Consider the following 20,023-nt stretch of genomic DNA (forward strand, 5'->3'; position numbering starts at 1 on the left):
TTGCATTCACTATTGTTTCTTATATTCACAATCCCTACAATAAACCCAACACATGGTAAATAGTCAACAAATGTTTGAATGGATAAAATAAAATTTGATTAACCCAAACTTATTTGCGTATTTTTGTAGGGTTATTTCTGCATAACACTATTAATATCCAATAGGACACATTCATTTTGAGGAGCACCAAATTAATAAAAGATAGATCCAAAATGGGGGCTTCCCTGGGTTGGGAAAATCTCTTGGAAAAGAGAATGGCTACCCACTCCAATATTCTTGCCTGGAGAATTTCATGGAAAGAGGAGCCTGGCAAGCTCCTTATGCTTATTTATTTTTGAGGTCCATGATCCTGCCCAGTATGATTCTGGAATCCAGAATCCCAATGGGACAGAAGAAATGGATTTGCTTCGGGGTGGGCCCAAGCCCAACTTTACCTGCAATGGCCACAGCTGTTCGTCTCTCCGAAGCTTTTATTTCTGATGTTACTTCTCCCAAATCTGAGTGTCTGAAACAATTTCAGAAGAAAATTATTATTAAATTAATGAAATGCCACTTTCACCTATCAAATTGGATGCACATCAAAATCTCTTAAGAAGCCTTTAAAAACTACAAATCCTGGTCACACTCTAGATCCTCAAAAGTAGAATCTCGAAGCCAGGCCCGTATGTGTCTAGAAAAACCAGCACTCAAAAACTGTGGAACAGAGCAAACAGCCATCCAGAAAAGCATAAAAAAAAAAAAAAAAATATATATATATATATATATATATATATATATCTCCTTTGACCAGTAAGTGCACTTCTATCCTACTGAAACAATTAAAATTTAGTTACAAATATGTTGATGCCAAGTGGATAAAAGATAGATTTTCATTCTTTTACACTATTATGTGAAAAATTGGACATCTTTTAAATCAAAGTCCAATAACAGGAATTATGGTACAGTCTTGTTGTGCAATCATTAAAAAATATTCTATGGATCTCATTTTGTGGAAAAAAAAGATGTTGTATGATATGGGATGATGTTAATGATATTTTCATTGGTTGGGAAAAGCCAGGTTACAGAAGAGTATGTAGAGTCTGATTACTATTTAATAAAACTGTCTTTTTATCTAAAGGTGTATACAGGGAGATCTAGAAGGATGTTCATCAAAAGTTAATAGTGTGGGCAGGGAGGGATGATCCTGAATTAATTTAAGTAGCCTTGATAAGTATAATCTATTTAAGAATAAACTATTTAAGGTATATTATAGGAATGATTAAATGTGTTCATTTTGTCAGAAGTCAGGATTCCATTGTTGAAGAAAGGGCACACAAATAAAGAATGAAGGAAGTTAGAAAAAGAATTCACAGAGGTACTCTGGGATTGGAGGTACTGGTACGCACTCGTGATTTCTACATGCATGTCCGTGTATCTGTGTACACATGCATACATTTCCTAGCTCTGTCCATTGAAAAGGCCCGAAGCAAAGACACTACAATATTAGTGAGCATACCAAGTACCCTTCAATATCACACCACACTAAAAGCTATCAGGTCTCCTTGGAGAAATTAGAGAGTCCAGGGCTGGAGCAGCAAAAGAACAAGATGAGCCTGAGCATTTTATTTCTGAAGACTAAAAGTGAAAGTGAAAGTCGCTGAGTTGTGTCCGACTTTTTGTGACCCCATGTACTATACAGTCCATGGAATTCTCTAGGTCAGAATACTGGAGTGGGTAGCCATTCCCCTTCTCCAGCGGATCTTCCTGACCCAGGAATTGAACTGGGGTCTCCTGCATTGCAGGCTAATTCTTTACCAGCTGAGCTACCAGAGAATCCCTCTGAAAACTAGGAAGTACTCGAAAAAAGAAAATGCTGGTGTACGTCACAGGACACAGAAGCCACCTTGAAGGGGCTCCCACTACCAAGTGTTAGTCAGTTTGAGCATGAATATAATTAAATACAGTAATCAATTTAAAACCATTGAAAAACAGGTATTAGTGAGTCTGTATAGATAACAAACAGATAAACAAATGGCAGGGGGAGGAAATGAGGGCTCTTGCTTATAATAGAATGCTAATGTGGACGGTGCTGCAGGTAGCACAGCATGACTTTTAGAATTATCCTAATAAAGAATGGGTCAAGCTAGAAACACCAATGAATGCCAGTTCTGGCAAGAGAATGTTGACAGGCAGTAAGATATTTGCCCAGGCCCAAAATGTTTCCTCACAGATTGCTTATTAGGTGCCAGGAGGAAAAAAGAAAAAACTAGCAATTATACTTGACGGGGTAAGCAAAGCCAGTGAACATGGGGATAGAGAGCTGCATGTGCCTCCAGCTGCGGTACCCTGAGGAAGTACACACCATCACCTATGCAGCACTCTGGCTGAGACTGTAGAACCTTGATGTAAGCATAAGGACAAACCCAAAATGAAATGTATTGTGACAGGGGAAAAAAATATTATCACAAAGTATGAACGTCTTGGGCTTCCCTGGTGGCTCAGCAGTAAAGAGCCCGCCTGTGATGAGGGCGACCCGGGTTTGATCCCTGGGTTGGGAAGAGCCCCTGGAGAAGGGAATGGCAACCCACTCCAGTATTCTTGCCCAGAGAATTCCATGGACAGAGGACCCTGAAGAATGGGGCTCCTCTACAGTCCATAGGGTCACACAGAGTTGGACACGACTAAACAACAACAATGAATGTCTCAAAAGAAAAAAAAATTATTGAGGAACTTTCCAGATTAAGGGTGCTACAGAGATAAGGAAAAAATGTAGTAACTACCCCTAGACTGGATCTTAAACCAGAAGGAGACATTTTGTGATCTATTGACTAAATTGAAATATAGATGCTATCCATGTCACATTTACTGATGTTGAGAACTGGTACTGTGGTTATGTAAGAGAATATCTCTACTCTTAGGAAATAAGGTACTGAAGAATTTAGGAATAAAGGGTAATGATACATGCAAGTTAGTTTCTAACTTTTTCCTAACTTCTAGTTAAGAAAAAAGTATATATGTATGTATTTATGTGTGTGTGTATACACATGCATACCCATAGAACGATAAATGGGAATGGTAAATGAGCTAAAAGATTAAGAATAGGAGACTCTGTATGAGGTGCCTTTTTAATTTTCTAACTTATTTCTAAGTAGAAGTTATTTCCAAACAAAATGTGTTAAAGTTAATAGTGTTAGTTATTTGTGGGTAGTACGATATCAGGTTATTTTGTCTTATTTGAATTTTTTAAATAGAAGAGGCACATACTGATTTAATAAAGCTAAATGAGCTATTAAAGTAATACTATTACTCAGGGTCAGGGTGAGAACTGTATGTGTGTCTGCCCCAAGAAAACTTGTAATCTGCTGCCCCTTCAAACCAATGTTTTTCCAAGAGTGTAAAACACTGTGGCAGGCCCCCTTAGAGACAAGTAATCTAGCTCCATTTAATTCATCAGCAAAACAAATGTTTTGTGTTAATGAAATTCATCCTCCTAGAGGAAAGAAGGATTTCAGGACCATTGGTTATTATTCCAGCATGTTCCTTGAAGGTCTCATCTTTAGCCCTCTCTGAAAAGAGATCTGGTAACCCCAGTGGTTACTGTGTTCACAGCTGTTTTAGCCATTTTAACAGTGCACTGTGTGTGTGCTCAGTTGTGTCCAACTCTTTGTGACACCAGGGACTATATAGTCTACCAGGCTCCTCTGTCCATGAATTTTCAGGCAAGAACACTGGAGTGGATTGCTATTTCCTACTCCAGGTTATCATTGCAGAGTACTAGGCAACTCTCTAACTAAATCTGATCCTATTGCTGACAAAAATGGAGGTTTTCATTGTCTTTGCTTCATTTTTCTGAAAAGAACATATATAGCTTTTGTAAAAAGAATAAAAAATTAACCATGACTGGTTAAAAATAGTTTTCCAGAGGGGAAGAAGCAGGCCTGTCGTGGCGGTGACATGGAGCCCTGTGCTGAAACACAGGGAGCACAAGGGCAGAGGACAGGTAGTTCCACCGAGGGTATTCCCTGGCCTCTTCCCCCTGCACACAGGCTTTCAGGACACACTCGTCAGAACTTACCAAGACAGGAACTTAACTTCAGCCCTTTCTTCTCCATGCAAGAGGTAGAAGACAAGAGTGTAATTATCACAGGGACAACCCTGAATTTGTGCCCATTTATAAAAATATACAATCTCTTCTTTTTTCTCATCAAAGAACTTCACATCTAACTGAGTCTCTGTGTTTCAACTGGAAGCAGAGCCAAGTCTTGCAAGAGAGAGCAGCAGCAGAATCACACCTTTGTCTCATGCATTTTAGTTTACAACTCTCCTTTCAATGATTGCACGGCCTGAATTATATTCCCCCAAATTCCTATAGTGAAACCATAACCCCCTATGAAACTATATTTGGATATATGACCTTTAGAGGAGTAATTACTGTTGAATGAAGTCACCAGGGTAAGGCACTGATGTGACGGGATTGGTGTCCTATGAGAGGAGACCCCCAAGAGCTTGCTCTCTCTCTGAGAGAACAAGAGGACACATTGAACATAAGGTCATAGCAAACACCCTCTTCCAACAACACAAGAGAAGACTCTACACATGGACATCACCAGATGATCAACACCGAAATCAGGTTGATTATATTCTTTGCAGCCAAAGATGGAGAAGCTCTATACAGTCAGCAAAAACAAGACCAGGAGCTGACTGTGGCTCAGATCATGAACTCCTTATTACCAAATTCAGACATAAATTGAAGAAAGTAGGGAAAACCACTAGACCTAAATCAAATCCCTTATGATTATACAGTGGAAGTGAGAAATAGATTTAAGGGCCTAGATCTCATAGATAAGAGTGCCTGATGAACTATGGAATAAGGTTTGTGACATTGCACAGGAGACAGGGATCAAGACCATCCCCATGGAAAATAAATGCAAACAAGCAAAATGGCTGTCTGGGGAGGCCTTACAAATAGCTGTGAAAAGAAGAGAAGTGAAAAGCAAAGATACAAACATCTGAATGCAGAGTTCCAAAGAATAGCAAGAAGAGATAAGAAAGCCTTCCTCAGTGATCAATGCAAAGAAATAGAGGAAAACAACAGAATGGGAAAGACTAGGGATCTCTTCAAGAAAATTAGAGATACCAAGGGAACATTTCATGCAAAGATGGGCTCAATAAAGGACAGAAATGGAATGGACCTAACAGAAGCAGAAGATATTAAGAAGAGGTGGCAAGAATACACAGAAGAACTGTACAAAAAAGATCTTCACGACCCAGATAATCACGATGGTGTGATCACTCATTTAGAGCCAGGCATCCTGGAATATGAAGTCAAGTGGGCCTTAGAAAGCATCACTACGAACAAAGCTAGTGGAGGTGATGGAATTCCAGTTGAGCTATTCCAAATCCTGAAAGATGATGCTGTGAAGGTGCTGCACTCAATATGCCAGCAAAGTTGGAAAACTCAGCAGTGGCCACAGGACTGGAAAAGGTCAGTTTTCATTCCAATCCCAAAGAAAGACAATGCCAAAGAATGCTCAAACTACCGCACAATTGCACTCATCTCACATGCTAGTAAAGTAATGCTCAAAATTCTCCAAGCCAGGCTTCAGCAATATGTGAACCGTGAACTTCCTGATGTTCAAGCTGGTTTTAGAAAAGGCAGAGGAACCAGAGATCAAATTGCCAACATCTGCTGGATCATGGAAAAAGCAAAAGAATTCCAGAAAAACATCTATTTCTGCTTTACTGACTATGTCAAAGCCTTTGACTGTGTGGATCACAATAAACTGTGGAAAATTCTGAAAGAGATGAGAATACCAGACCACCTGACCTGCCTCTTGAGAAATCTGTACACAGGTAAGGAAGCAACAGTTAGAACTGGACATGGAACAACAGACTCGTTCCAAATAGGAAAAGGAGTATGTCAAGGCTGTATATTGTCACCCTGCTTATTTAACTTATATGCAGAGTACATCATGAGAAACGCTGGACTGGAAGAAACACAAGCTGGAATCAAGATTGCCGGGAGAAATATAAATAGCCTCAGATATGCAGATGACACCAGCTTTATGGCAGAAAGTGAAGAGAAACTCAAAAGCCTCTTGATGAAAGTGAAAGTGGAGAGTGAAAAAGTTGGCTTAAAGCTCAACATTCAGAAAATGAAGATCATGGCATCTGGTCCCATCACTTCACGGGAAATAGATGGGGAACAGTGGAAACAGTGTGAGACTTTATTTTGGGGGGCTCCAAAATCACTGCAGATGGTGACTGCAGCCATGAAATTAAAAGACACTTACTCCTTGGAAGGACAGTTTTGACCAACCTATATAGCATATTCAAAAGCAGAGACATTACTTTGCCAACAAAGGTCCGTCTAGTCAAGGCTATGGTTTTTCCTGTGGTCATGTATGGATGTGAGAGTTGGACTGTGAAGAAGGCTGAGCGCTGAAGAATTGATGCTTTTGAACTGTGGTGTTGGAGAAGACTCTTGAGAGTCCCTTGGACTGTAAGGAGATCCAACCAGTCCATTCTGAAGGATATCAGTCCTGAGATTTCTTTGGAAGGAATGATGCTAAAGCTTAAACTCCAGTACTTTGGCCACCTCATGCGAAGAATTGACTTATTGGAAAAGACTCTGATGCTGGGAGGGATTGGGGGCAGGAGGAGAAGGGGACGACAGAGGATGAGATGGCTGGCTGGCATCACTGACTTGATGGACGTGAGTCTGAGTGAACTCCGGGAGTTGGTGATGGACAGGGAGGCCTGGCGTGCTGCGATTCATGGGGTCACAAAGAGTCGGACTCAACTGAGCTACTGAACTGAACTGAGGAACTTTTCTAGGAGTTCTGGATTTATCTGTGAAGGACATAAATACCTCTGCTCTTAGCTTACATTCAAGGAGGTAGGGGAAACTGACAAACTATTTTTGAAAGTTTAAATAGAAGATACACTAGGAGGTGTTCAAACACTGTGGAAGAAAGAAAGAAAGTGTAGACTAAGATCAGGGTACCAGACATGTGGTGAACGGGCAGCACATACTGCATAATTAGGTCAGGGTGGGCCTCCTGGAGAAGGGGACATCAAGTGCAAGCTTGGCAAGTGGGGGCATATGGTTGGCTCCATGAGGAGAGTGTTTCAGGCACCACACAGGCCAGAAGGTGCTCAGCATTCAGTGGGAAGATGGTGCAACTGGTATGGAGTGAGTAGGAGGAAGACACAGAAGAGGTCAGGTAAGAGCAAACTTTCCAGGCCATAGAAAAGACTCCGGTTTTTACTCTGGAAGGTGGTCTGAGTGCAAGTCAATATGCCTGTTTCATATTGGGAACAGACTAGAGATGAGGAAGATCAGATCTGGGTGGCAGCACCAGAGGCAACAACACAGGGTTGGGCTCTGAACTCTGTGCAGGACTGGAGAGCATGTGAGAAAGAGTCTGGTAAACCTCAAATGTTAAGACTCAGTAGAGCTGCTACTGTCTCAAATGGGAAGGCTATAGATGAGCCTGGCTGGAGGGCACCATGAGTAAGCCAATGTTTATGTTCTGGCCCAGGACCCACAAACAACCTCCTTGGAGATGTTGAGCAGCAAAGGGGCTGGGGGCACTTAGGGAAAGCAGCATTGCACCATGGACCCAAAAGACACACAGTCTGCCCATAGCAAAGGAAGAATCAACTTGTTATTTATCCGTGATAACAGAAAGAAAATAGAAGAGATCAACTGAAAAATTGCTGTGAGCAAGAAGAGAACTTGGTAAGCTGGGGACATACAAAAAAATTGTAATAACCAAATTGCCTTCCTATATACAAACAAGTTTAACAATGTGAAAGGAGGACTCCCATGTAGAGTATCAAAAAGAAAAAAAAATTTTAATATACATAAAAATGTTCAACCTCTAAATGAAAAGAATTTCTAAATACTAAAGAAGAGAATGGCACTGAAACATGTATAATATCATATATGAAACGAATCGGCAGTCCAAGCTCGATGTATTATACTGGTTGCTTGGGGCTGGTTCACTGGGATGACCCAGAGGGATGGTACATGGAGGGAGGAGAGAGCGGGGTTCAGGATGGGGAACACGTGTATACCCATGGCAGATTCATGTTGATGTATGGCAAAACCAATACAATATTGTAAAGTAATTAACCTCCAATTAAAATAAATAAATTTATATTAAAAAAAAAAAAAGACTTGAACAAATGAAAGCCCATATCCTTTTTGGATAAAGAAAGTCTTACCATAATTTTAAAGTCAATTCTCACTAAATTGACCTATAAGTGAATTTACGTTTAAAAACAGATAAGTTGGCTCTACTCAGGAATATCTGTACAATAATAATCAGGAAAATTCTGAAAAAGAATAGTAATGAAGGAGGACAAAACCTGCCAGACAGTAAAACATAGTATAAACCACAAAAAATTAAAGGTGTAGTACTGGTTCACAAATAGACTAAGAGTTCAGTAAAAGAGGACCCCAGAGTAGGCCCAAATACAGTTGGGAATTTTGTCCCTGATCCAGGTAGCTCCAAGTATCTGGTGATTATTCAATTATAACAACTTGGAAAAAATAAAGGTAAATTCTTACTACTCCTTTCACCAAAATGGAAACTACCTGGATCAAAAAGTTAAATTAGAAAATGAAACAAAAATGCACTGAAATAAATATTTAAGACTTTAAAATTTGACTTCATAAAGTCAAAAGGCCAGACAGTGGAAAAGCATGTATAACGCAAAGGATGAAAGTTAGTTTTCTCAATGTACAAAGATCTACAAATCCATGAGAAAGAACCAAGCTAAATAGAAACAAAGTAACAAAGATATCTCCAAAAAACATTCTGGGTTTAAAACAGAACAAGAAGGACTGGAATCCACCCTGTGCCCTGCCTCCCAGGGAGATGCTTCTCTAATGAGGAAGCCAGCTTCTCAGACAGGAGCAGGAGGCAAGGTGCCTGAGTTTTCATTTATGTTCATTTTGAAAATTTTACCATGTGCATTTAAGACAACTAACAGTTTTATAAAAAGTTACAATGCAGAGAATCTAAGACAGAACCACGTCTGAACTATAACAGAAAAAAAGGCCTTCCTGACATGCAGGTCATCTCACTAGGAATGTAAAACCTCCTAGAGGGAATTCTTCTTTAAAAGAAAGAGCTGTGTCTAAATTATTCTACACTGAGCCATATTTCATACAAGCAAAATTGAGGGTATAACCACTCTGCTAAAACAGCTTCTTGCTCCAATAAACCAAGTGAACACATCCTCACTTCACTTTCATTCCGAGCATGCCAGAGATGCTGCACGTGCTTTGTGATCAGAACAAAATACTGAATCGAACATTTTTGTTGTGCTCAGTAAATAAATTTAAACCAGTTATCCATAATGGGCCTGTTAGGTATCAAGTTTTAACTTAAACTGCTTAGCTGGGCCTCAATTTCTTTATCCTTACAATGCAGGTAATAATAGTACTTACTATAGGGTTGCTATGAAGATTAAATAACACAATATAAACAAAAACACTTCAAGAGGGCCTAACAACACACTCCTTAGAAGCAGGCAGGATCTAAATTTAAAAGAACATTCCTTTGGGCTGGAAAACTCCTGACACTCATGGTTATGTGTAAGAAGAGGTTCTCCTTTAAGTTGAGAGAGAAGTCACCACATGGCACTCCATCTGACGAAGCACTGACACATCTGACACCCGTGAGCACGTAAGTGGAGTCTGGTGAGCTGCTCTTGCAGAGCCAGGGATGCTTCAGCTATAACAACCCTCCCAGTTCTCTAGTTTTCTCCAGCGGGGAGCCACTGGGGTGGCTGCTGGTTCACTGAGCAACCCCAGATCTACAGAGGAAGAGCGAAGTCTGCATCCTGCTGCCAAAGCCACATGCATGCATTCTTTGGAAGCCACAGCAGCTCCTGAGCAGAGGCTCACAGCTCTTTTGGACTTTACCCAGGAGCAATATATATACCTCACACGAATTCCTCAGTGTCTCATTCCTATGGTGTGATCTGTGGGCCCTTTTCTTCCTCCCCCTGGCCTGGCCATAAGACCCATCCTCCACCCAGTGTGAAGAGCTTGAAGCTCTTGTGGTCCATTTGGACCAGAACAGGCTTCACTGGGAAAGCTGAGTCCTTCCCAGGAAGGGAAGCCCAGGATCCTTTCCTTTCCCACAAAATGTTGGTGTTGGAGAGAATCTTCCTGGACAGGAAAGACAAAAGGTTGCATTAAGTCTGGGGGACTTTTAAATATCCAGTCAATGTTAATGGGAGTTGCTTTCAGCTGCCAAGGGAGATGAATCCTGGGAGAGTGGTCAGGAGGGCAGGTGAGGTGTTCTGTGGCTCTCCTTGCTTCCCCTACTTTCAGTCCAGGACAGATCTCATCATCACTCCAGGCCTTGTGTAGAGACTACTTAAGTGTTACAATGAGCACATTTTCTGAAACAAAAACCTGAGGGTATGAGTTTACTTATGAGATATTATGGGTGGTTAGAGTTCAATGTTATCAACCAGATCAAAGAAATTAGGACTATTTCCAAGGGCTTTCCTGATGGCTCAGATGGTAAAGAATCTACCTGCAATGTGGGAGACGTGGGTATGATCCCTAGGTTGGGAAGATCCCCTGGAGGAGGGCATGGCAACCCACTCCAGTATTCTTGCCTGGAGAATCCTCATGGACAGAGGAGCCTGGTGGGTTACAGTCCATGGGGTCACAAAGAGTTGGACACTACTGAGCGACTAAGCACCAAGGGGATATAAGGAGTCAGGGATGAAGTTTCTATTTTGAAGACAGGGTGAATGAAGATGCCATTAGCTTACTATTTCTTGATTCAATAATTCCATCAGACAGGCAAAACTTTTAAAGTTTGATGTCATCACATGTTGGAAGGTGTAGAGGACCCTTACAATGTGGTGGTGGAAGGGGAATGTGGTACAGTCATTTATAAGGTAGCATTTGGTAGCATCAGCTAAAAAACAGACAGGTCCTCCAACCACAATGCATTGTTATCTATTTTAGAAAAACACTTGTGCATGTCCATAGGGAGACACCAATTGTACAGCATTATCTTACAAAGAAAACTGAAAGCATTCTTAACTAGATAACATAAGCATGACAAAATATTATATAACTGTCAAATTTTAGGTAGATCTGTTCTTTGTTTTCACATGAAAAGCATTTCAAAGCATACTGCCCGGTGAATAAAGCAAGCTGCAGAACAGTATGAGACCACTTATGTAAAAGAGAGAGCAAATATTTAAGACGGCAAATTTTATGTTATTTGTAAAATAATAAATTAAAAAATGGGGGGGGGAGGATAAAACATGTAAATGCAATAGAAAATGTCTATCAGGATACCTGCCTAACTAAGATGGTGGCAGGGGCGGCGGGGTGGTGGGGAGCAGAGCATGTCTCTCTGATAAAATAATGGCCTGATTTTAAAAATATCAAAATGTTTAAACTGGTGGTCTATAGAAACTCAGACTACACTTGATTTTTATTTTCTGTTTTATACTTTTTTTGTTTTTAAATTTTATACTTTTGTTTATCAAATTATCTGCCATTAACAATATGATATATATATGTGTGACTTACATATATATATATACTTATATATATATATGAGTGACTTCGCTTTCACTTTTCACTTTCATGCACTGGAGAAGGAAATGGCAACCCACTCCAGTGTTCTTGCCTGGAAAATCCCAGGGACGGCGGGGCCTGGTGGCTGCCATCTATGGGGTCACACAGAGTCGGACACGACTGAAGTGACTTAGCATAGCATAGAATATATATGTGTATATAGGTTAACTAGGTTAACAGTTAACTAGGTTTGCTATCACTCTAGATAGGTATGGATGGATGGTTGTAAAGTTGCTCTGGGTAGGAGCCCCTTCAAGACAGGCTGCAGATGATGAAGGCCACAGACTATGGTCCCAGGAAAACACACACTTTGTACAATTCTTTATATAATAAAGAATACTAATTCTTTATTAGTATTTTATACAAATTCAAGTATATCCAAATACTTTACACAATTTCAAGGAATGCAGGACCTTGGAAGCCCACCCATAAGTTATGAACCCCAGGTTACGAACCTTTGATTTGGACATTTAAAGCTGCAGAAATGGATGCAATCATGCAAAGAACATGTGCTACGTAGGAATTAACAGAGATAGACTGTAGAACCCAAAGAACCCCCAACGATGAAGGAGCAGGCAGAGTAAAGAAGAGATGCAGGCTGTAAGGAGTGGAGGCCTGCAGAAGAGTAGCCAGTAGCAGGCTGATGAGCTCCATCTCTCCTGTCCCCTCTGCCACCTCCAAACTGCTGTCACATGGATTGCCCAAGAACTGTATGACAAACATCCTCCCATGAACAGTGGGCAGTAAACCCACAAAAGGAGGCTAGGTCCAGGAGCTGACTGTGGCTCAGACCATGAACTCCTTATTACCAAATTCAGACTTAAATTGAAGAAAGTAGGGAAAACCACTAGACCATTCAGGTATGACCTAAATCAAATCCCTTATGATTATACAGTGGAAGTGAGAAATAGATTTAAGGGCCTAGATCTCATAGATAGAGTGCCTGATGAACTATGGAATGAGGTTTGTGACATTGTACAGGAGACAGGGATCAAGACCACTCCCATGGAAAATAAATGCAAAAAAGCAAAATGGCTGTCTGGGGAGGCCTTACAAATGGCTGTGAAAAGAAGAGAAGCAAAAAGCAAAGGAGAAAAGGAAAGATATAAACATCTGAATGCAGAGTTCCAAAGAATAGCAAGAAGAGAGAAGAAAGACTTCTTCAGCGATCAATGCAAAGAAATAGAGGAAAACAACAGAATGGGAAAGACTAGGGATCTCTTCAAGAAAATCAGAGATACCAAAGGAACATTTCATCCAAAGATGAGCTCGATAAAGGACAGAAATGGTATGGACCTAACAGAAGCAGAAGATATTAAGAAGAGATGACAAGAATACACAGAAGAACTGTACAAAAAAAGATCTTCATGACCCAGATAATCACAATGGTGTGATCACTGACCTAGAGCCAGAAATCCTAGAGTGTGAAGTCAAGTGGGCCTTAGAAAGCATCACTATGAACAAAGCTAGTGGAGGTGATGGAATTTCAGTTGAGCTATTCCAAATCCTGGAGGATGGTGCTGTGAAAGTGCTGCACTCAATATGCCAGCAAAGTTGGAAAACTCCGCAGTGGCCACAGGACTGGAAAAGGTCAGTTTTCATTCCAATCCCAAAGAAAGGCAATGCCAAAGAATGCTCAAACTACCGCACAATTGCACTTATCTCACATGCTAGTAAAGTAATGCTCAAAATTCTCCAAGCCAGGCTTTAGCAATATGTGAACCACGAACTTCCTGATGTTCAAGCTGGTTTTAGAAAAGGCAGAGGAACCAGAGATCAAATTGCCAACATCTGCTGGATCATGGAAAAAGCAAGAGTTCCAGAAAAACATCTATTTCTGCTTTATTGACTATGTCAAAGCCATTGACTGTATGGATCACAATAAACTGTGGAAAATTCTGAAAGAGATAGGAATACCAGACCACCTGATCTGCCTCTTGAGAAATTTGTATGCAGGTCAGGAAGCAACAGTTAGACCAGGACACGGAACAACAGACTGGTTCCAAATAGGAAAAGGAGTATGTCAAGGCTGTATATTGTCACCCTGTTTATTTAACTTATATGCAGAGTACATCATGAGAAACGCTGGACTGGAAGAAACACAAGCTGGAATCAAGATTGCCGGGAGAAATATCAATAACCTCAGATATGCAGATGACACCACCCTTATGGCAGAAAGTGAAGAGGAACTCAAAAGCCTCTTGATGAAAGTGAAAGTGGAGAGTGAAAAAGTTGGCTTAAAGCTCAACATTCAGAAAACAAAGATCATGGCATCCGGTCCCACCACTTCATGGGAAATAGATGGGGAAACAGTGGAAACAGTGTCAGACTCTATTTTTCTGGGCTCCAAAATCACTACAGATGGTGACTGCATCCATGAAATTAAAAGACGCTTACTCCTTGGAAGGAAAGTTATGACCAACCTAGATAGCATATTCAAAAGCAGAGACATTACTTTGCCAACAAAGGTCCGTCTAGTCAAGGCTATGGTTTTTCCTGTGGTCATGTATGGATGTGAGAGTTGGACTATGAAGCAGGCTCAGCGCCGAAGAATTGATGCTTTTGAACTGTGGTGTTGGAGAAGACTCTTGAGAGTCCCTTGGACTGTAAGGAGATCCAACCAGTCCATTCTGAAGGAGATCAGCCCTGGGATTTCTTTGGAAGGAATGAAGCTAAAGCTGAAACTCCAGTACTTTGGCCACCTCATGCGAAGAGTTGACTCATTGGAAAAGACTCTGATGCTGGGAGGGATTGGGGGCAGGAGGAGAAGGGGATGACAGAGGATGAGGTGGCTGGATGGCATCACTGACTTGATGGACGTGAGTCTGGGTGAACTCCGGGAGTTGGTGATGGACAGGGAGGCCTGGCGTGCTGCGATTCATGGGGTCGCAAAGAGTCAGATATGACTGAGCGACTGATCTGATCTGATCCTGCAGTTTGACCCTGCCTCCATCTCTGGCCTTATCTCTATGTAGCTCCAAACACACTGAGCTGTGAGTCATCTCAAATATATCTTTTCCCTTTCATGACTTCATTTTGCCATTTTCTTTGTATAATGCCTAGCACATTGGTAAGGTCCTCAAAACTTGTCAGAATTTCTTCTTTCCTTACCAATCCTCTTATGGAAATTGTCACGTAGAAAAGAACACTAGATTTGGAGGCTCTTCCATAAACAGCCCGGCAGAAATCATGGCTCCCCTCCCATCCCTGCCCTGAATCTCTGGACTTATTCCTGCAGCACCTCATCTAGTAGACTGACTTGGAAAGGCCAAAGGATCTTAGGAAACCAGGTCTGCCTGGCTAGACACTGGTCTATCAGCAAAACCTGCAGACATCTGGAGATGCAGACTATTCCCAAATTTGTACATACCATAGTAAGTACTTAGTTCTTTCCATGAAATGAAAATAAAGTATACTAAAAATGTGACCTCAGTTTTCAAATGGGTACCTCTAAGAAATAAGTAACAACTGCAGACTTATGAGATCACTCAAAAATACTTCAAACTGCAAATATCAAATCTGCACTTATATGATCTACCACAGGGACACAGTTTAGGGACTATTGGCACACAGAAGGGCATACCAGCCCAGCATTAAGTCCACCTCTGACCCATGACTACAAAGTAGTGGACACCAAATGCACCATCACTTGTTAAAAGGCCTCATGGAAGCCCCACACTGGCTCAGCCAGCCCTTGCTGCTTCCAGTCTGCCCTGCCTCACCCTCTCCTGACAAGAGGGCCAGCAACACAGTGGGACCTTGAACCTCTGGGTGAATCAACCTGGCCTTCTGAGGAATGACTGTTTATTACATTTACAACCTCCAAGTACTGGGTACTTCTGACTGCTCCTCCCCAAACCTAGAAAGACAGCAGGTAGATGGAAAATGCCCATGACTTGGCTGGAGTCAAATCCAGCTTGCTCCATTAAGACCCACTCCACTGAGTCAGTTCATTAAGCCATGGCATGAGTGAACTCCCATCCCCTGTAAGGGTCGTAATATCCATCATTTCTACCAGCAACCCCACCCCCACACCACGAACAGGTAAAAGCCCTTTGAGATGTGAAAGGATCTACAACTTGAATTGCTATCACAGCCACTAGATCTATGTCACTTTCAACAGTGGACAATAGTCAAATGAAAACTAGTAACGACTAAAGCAATGACCTTGAGACTAATTTTCCTCCTCTGTTAAGCATAGCTGTTTGATTAATTCTGTCAATCCTAGCTTTCATGATCATAATGAATTGCTGAGGTTTTACTTTGCAATAAAAAAAAAAAAATTTAATTACAAACTCCGTGTGTCACCATCACTTCCTAAAGAAGCATTTTAACACCAAGACGGTAGAATGGAGGTGATGTCGGAATCGCGGTAGCCACTGTAACCAGGCCCACGGCCCAGACCAAGAAGGAGGCCCCGACCTGGCCAAGTCGAGGGCTGACCCTGCCCTTACCCCCTGACGTTTCGGGTACATTCAGGCTGCGTCCTGACTGCGATGAGAGCCCAGCATCAACTCTAACGAGAACAAGAGGAGAAAACAGATGCGGAAGGCAGGGTGGCAAACCCCAGCCGAGCTCCGGGCGCTGCGGCTTCAGGCCCCGGGCGCCAGTGGGGGTGGGGAATTGCCGCGCCCGCGCTCCAAGCCCTCGGCCCCCCGCGCTGCCCGCCTCCGCGGCCCGGGACCCCGATCCCGCCCCCCACGCTCAGAGCCTCAGCCCGCGCCCCCAGCCCGCCCCTGCCCCCGCCTCGGCCGCCCGCGACCAAGGTCGGCAGCAGAGGGCCGCAGGGCCGGGTGGGCGGGGGTCCGGAGCCGCGAGCCGGGGTAGGCCGCCGGCGGTGGGCCGAAGCACCCACCGCGCAGCCCGCACCGGCGCGGCCGCGAGCGCCGCACTCACCCGGACGACGCCATGAGCGCGACGAGGCCTCGGTACTGTCGCCGCCTGTGCTTCCTCCGTGCTGAGCCGCTCCGCCGGGGAGGGGCCTCTCGCCGGCCCGACTCCACCAGCAGGCGGCGGGGGCGGCGGGGAGGGCCCGGGGTCAGCCGGAGAAGGGTGTGAGCGCGCCGGCGGCCAGATGAGGCTGAAGCCGGGCATCGGTTCTGAGCGTCTAGGGCGGTGGGGCCTTGGGAGGGGTCCAGGGCCCGCTCCGAGCGGCCCAGGGTGGGGGGCGGGGGGCAGTTGGCGCGCTGACGGCGCTGGGTGGCACCGAGAACGGGGGCGGTGCACGACCCGCAGGCCTGAACCTCCCACCTGCTCAGGTGCACCGCTGCCTAGAGGCCAGCAGTCGCTGGAAGACGCCTCCGGTGCCAAACCAGCGGGAGAACCTGCCCTGGGGCCACTAAACAGCTGCAGGACCCTGGTGAAGTCAGAACCTCCCAGATTTGAGTTTGATTTCCTTAAGAAAATCCTTTAGCGCTGGTGTGTGAAGATGTGTTGTTATTAAGCAAAACAGTAACTTCACTATTTCTTACTTGGTGTACTGTGTTGCATGAATGTTGGCTTCGGAGTCAGTTATCCATTGTAAAAGATGTGTAAAATCACATTGTGAAGGCTTGAGGATTGTGGGGGCACTTTTTTATTATTCTTTACATTATACTATTTATCCATAGTAATGGCTCTGGAATTCCTGCAGTGGGTTTCACAGCATCAATGATGGGTACTTGAACCTCAGCGCTTGTCTCAACAAAATGAGTTTTCAGAGGTAAATGAGCTCTTGTAAGTAAGAACACTTAGTAAAAAGCTCTGGACAATGAAAATCATCGTTGATTACACTTCTGTGTTATATTAAATATTATTAATCATTATTTCATTATTTTTACTAATAATAAGAGTTAAGAGACAATAAAGTTGTGACTGAAAGCCTTGGCTTTGGAGCCAAAATACCTGGATTGAAATCTCACCTCTACTAATTATCATCTGTGGAACCTTAGGAAGATAGAACCTTCCAAGGGCTACAGTTTCTTCAGTTGAAAAACAGGATCATGATAGGCCCCTTCCTCTCTATGAGAATTGAATGAGTTAATATTTGTAAAGTGATTAATACATTGCCTGGTAGATGGCCTTGTTGACTTAAAGATTAACAACCTAAAAGCTGAGAGTTATGTTTTATTCAGTGGGAATTTTTAGGAATTTAAGCCTGGAGAACTGCTTGGAGAAGGTGAGGGGAGGAGCCAAGTTATATAGAAGTTTTGTAACAAAGGACAGGTAGTCTGAATATCAAAAGGTTATCATTAAAGAAAACTAGATAACCCAAGTTAAGGAATTTAGCACTTTTCTATGTATGGAGAGATATAAGAGTCTGGGCTTCCTGAAACCATTCCTTTGATATGTACTCCAGCTTTCACTGTAGGTAGTGACTGCAGTCTGACAGCTGCTAGATGGCATATATTCTCTCTGTTTTTTTAAATTTTATGTATTTATTTTAAATTGACGGATAATTGCTTTATGATATTGTGTTGGTTTCTGCCACACATCATCATGAATCAGCCATAGGTATACCTACATCCTCTCCCTCATGAACCTCCCTCCCACCTCCCGCCTCCCACCCCATCCCACCCCTCTAGGTTGTTACAGAGTCCCCATTTGAGTTCCCTGAGTCATACAGCAAATTCTCATCGGCTGTCTATTTTATGTACAGTAGCGTACAGAGGATGAGATGGTTGGATGTCATTACCAATTCAATGGACATTAACTTGGGCAAACTCTGGGAGGTGATAAGGGACAGCAAAGCCTGGCGTGCTGCAGCCCATAGGATCACAAAGAGTTGGATACAACTTGGTGACTGAACAAGCATATATATTTCCATGTTACTCTCCCATTTGTCCCATTCTCTCCCTCCCCCCCCACCCCCCGCACCATGTCCATTCGTTTGTTCTCTGTGTCCGTGTCTCCATTGCTGCCCTGTGAGTAGGTTCATCAGTATCATCTTTCTAGATTCCATATGTATGCATTAATATACAATATTTGTTTTTCTCTTTCTGACTCACTTCACTCTATATAATAGGCTCTAAGTTCATCCACCTCATTAGAACAGACTCAAATGCATTCCTTTCTATGGCTGTGTAATATTCCATTATATATATGTACCACAGCTTCTTTATCTATTCTTCTGTTGATGGACATCTAGGCTGCTTCCATGTCCTAATTATTATAAATAGTACCGCAGTGAACATTGGGATGGCAGGTATTCTTTCCTTCCTAAGTTCCCTCGTGGCTCACCAGCTCACCATATATGGTAGCTGTAATCACTGGTGACTGTGACATTCTTGTGTAATGATATGGGAGGAAATATTCCATTTCTCAGTCTCTTAACCTCCAGAGAACCCATCCAATGTTTTGAGAATCCTCTTTCCTTCAGTAAAATGGAATGTCACAATTGATGCCTTGAGTTCAGAAGATAATGCTCTGTAAGTGTGAGCTGAAAAGTAAAGCTACAGGGGTTTGTGAGACCCAAAGTAGATGTGAATCTTAGAGGGTTAAGGAAGAGTTTGGGGAATGGGCAAACTCTATCAGTTGCCCATTCAACTGATAAAGTGGCCTGATTCCAGGCAGCAGTGGTTTCCATTGGAGCAGAGGAGGTCCAGTGTTTTTTTAAAATAAGCTGTTGGTTTTAAAATGTATTTTGAAATAATGACTAGTATTAGTTCAATGAAAGTAAATATTCTTCCTCAATATGAGTTATACTAGGTATGTAGCATTTCACTGCATGGTGGAGCACCATATGTTTTAACCAACCCCTATTGTTGTGGTCCATGTGTGGATTGGAAAATAATTTTCATATGTGAGGCAGAATGAGAGGAGAATAAAGTTTATTAGAGTGGGAGGCACTGTTAGAACAGAAGGCCGGCCTGAGAGAGAGCAGAACCCTTTCGAAGGCTTATAGCCAATTTTTATAGCCTCAAGACACAGAAAATTCCTACTGGAATGGTGGCATTACGTGATTGGTTAGGGTTCTATAGGGTGGGTAATGAAAAGTGAAAGTGAAAGCCACTCAGTTGTGGCCAACTCTTTGCGACCCTGTGGACTATACAGTCCATAGAATTCTCCAGGCCAGAATAGTGGAGTGGGTAGCCATTCCCTTCTCCAGGAGATCTTCCCAACCCAGGGATCGAACCCAGGTCTCCCTCATTGCAGGCAGATTCTTCACCAGCTGAGCTACCAGGGAACCTCAAGACTACTGGCGTGGGTAACCTATTCCTTTTCCAGGGCATCTTCCTGATCTAGGAATTGAAGCTCAGGGTGGGTAATAGGGTAGACATTTTACCTAATATGGGGTCAAGGAACTGGCCTGTTTAGATCCAGAGGCTCAAGGCAACAGTTGCTATGAGGCTTGGTCAGTTCCAGAGGTTTTGGTCCTGTGACCTTCGTACAGGGCTCCACACCTATGACTTTGGGCTTCCCTGGTAGCCCCAATGG

General features: G+C 42.8%; 1 protein-coding gene across 1 annotated transcript in view; it reads right to left on the minus strand.

Annotated features, from left to right (window-relative positions):
- The window catches only part of URGCP (upregulator of cell proliferation), a 30,953-nt gene extending 14,373 nt beyond the window's left edge, over window positions 1–16,580 (minus strand). The window contains exons 1-2 of the mRNA XM_086365484.1: window positions 16,505–16,580; window positions 435–505 (exon numbers count right to left, since the gene is read on the minus strand). Of these exons, the coding sequence (XP_086221610.1) occupies window positions 435–505; window positions 16,505–16,518 (85 nt within the window). The 5' untranslated portion in view covers window positions 16,519–16,580. The remainder of the gene's footprint in view (window positions 1–434; window positions 506–16,504) is intronic.
- Window positions 16,581–20,023: the final 3,443 nt, after the last annotated feature.

Source organism: Bos grunniens, chromosome 22 (genome assembly GCF_055505025.1).
Source record: "Bos grunniens cultivar Pamir isolate PY7600 chromosome 22, Bosgru_T2T1.0, whole genome shotgun sequence".
NCBI classification, from domain to species: Eukaryota; Metazoa; Chordata; class Mammalia; order Artiodactyla; family Bovidae; genus Bos; species Bos grunniens.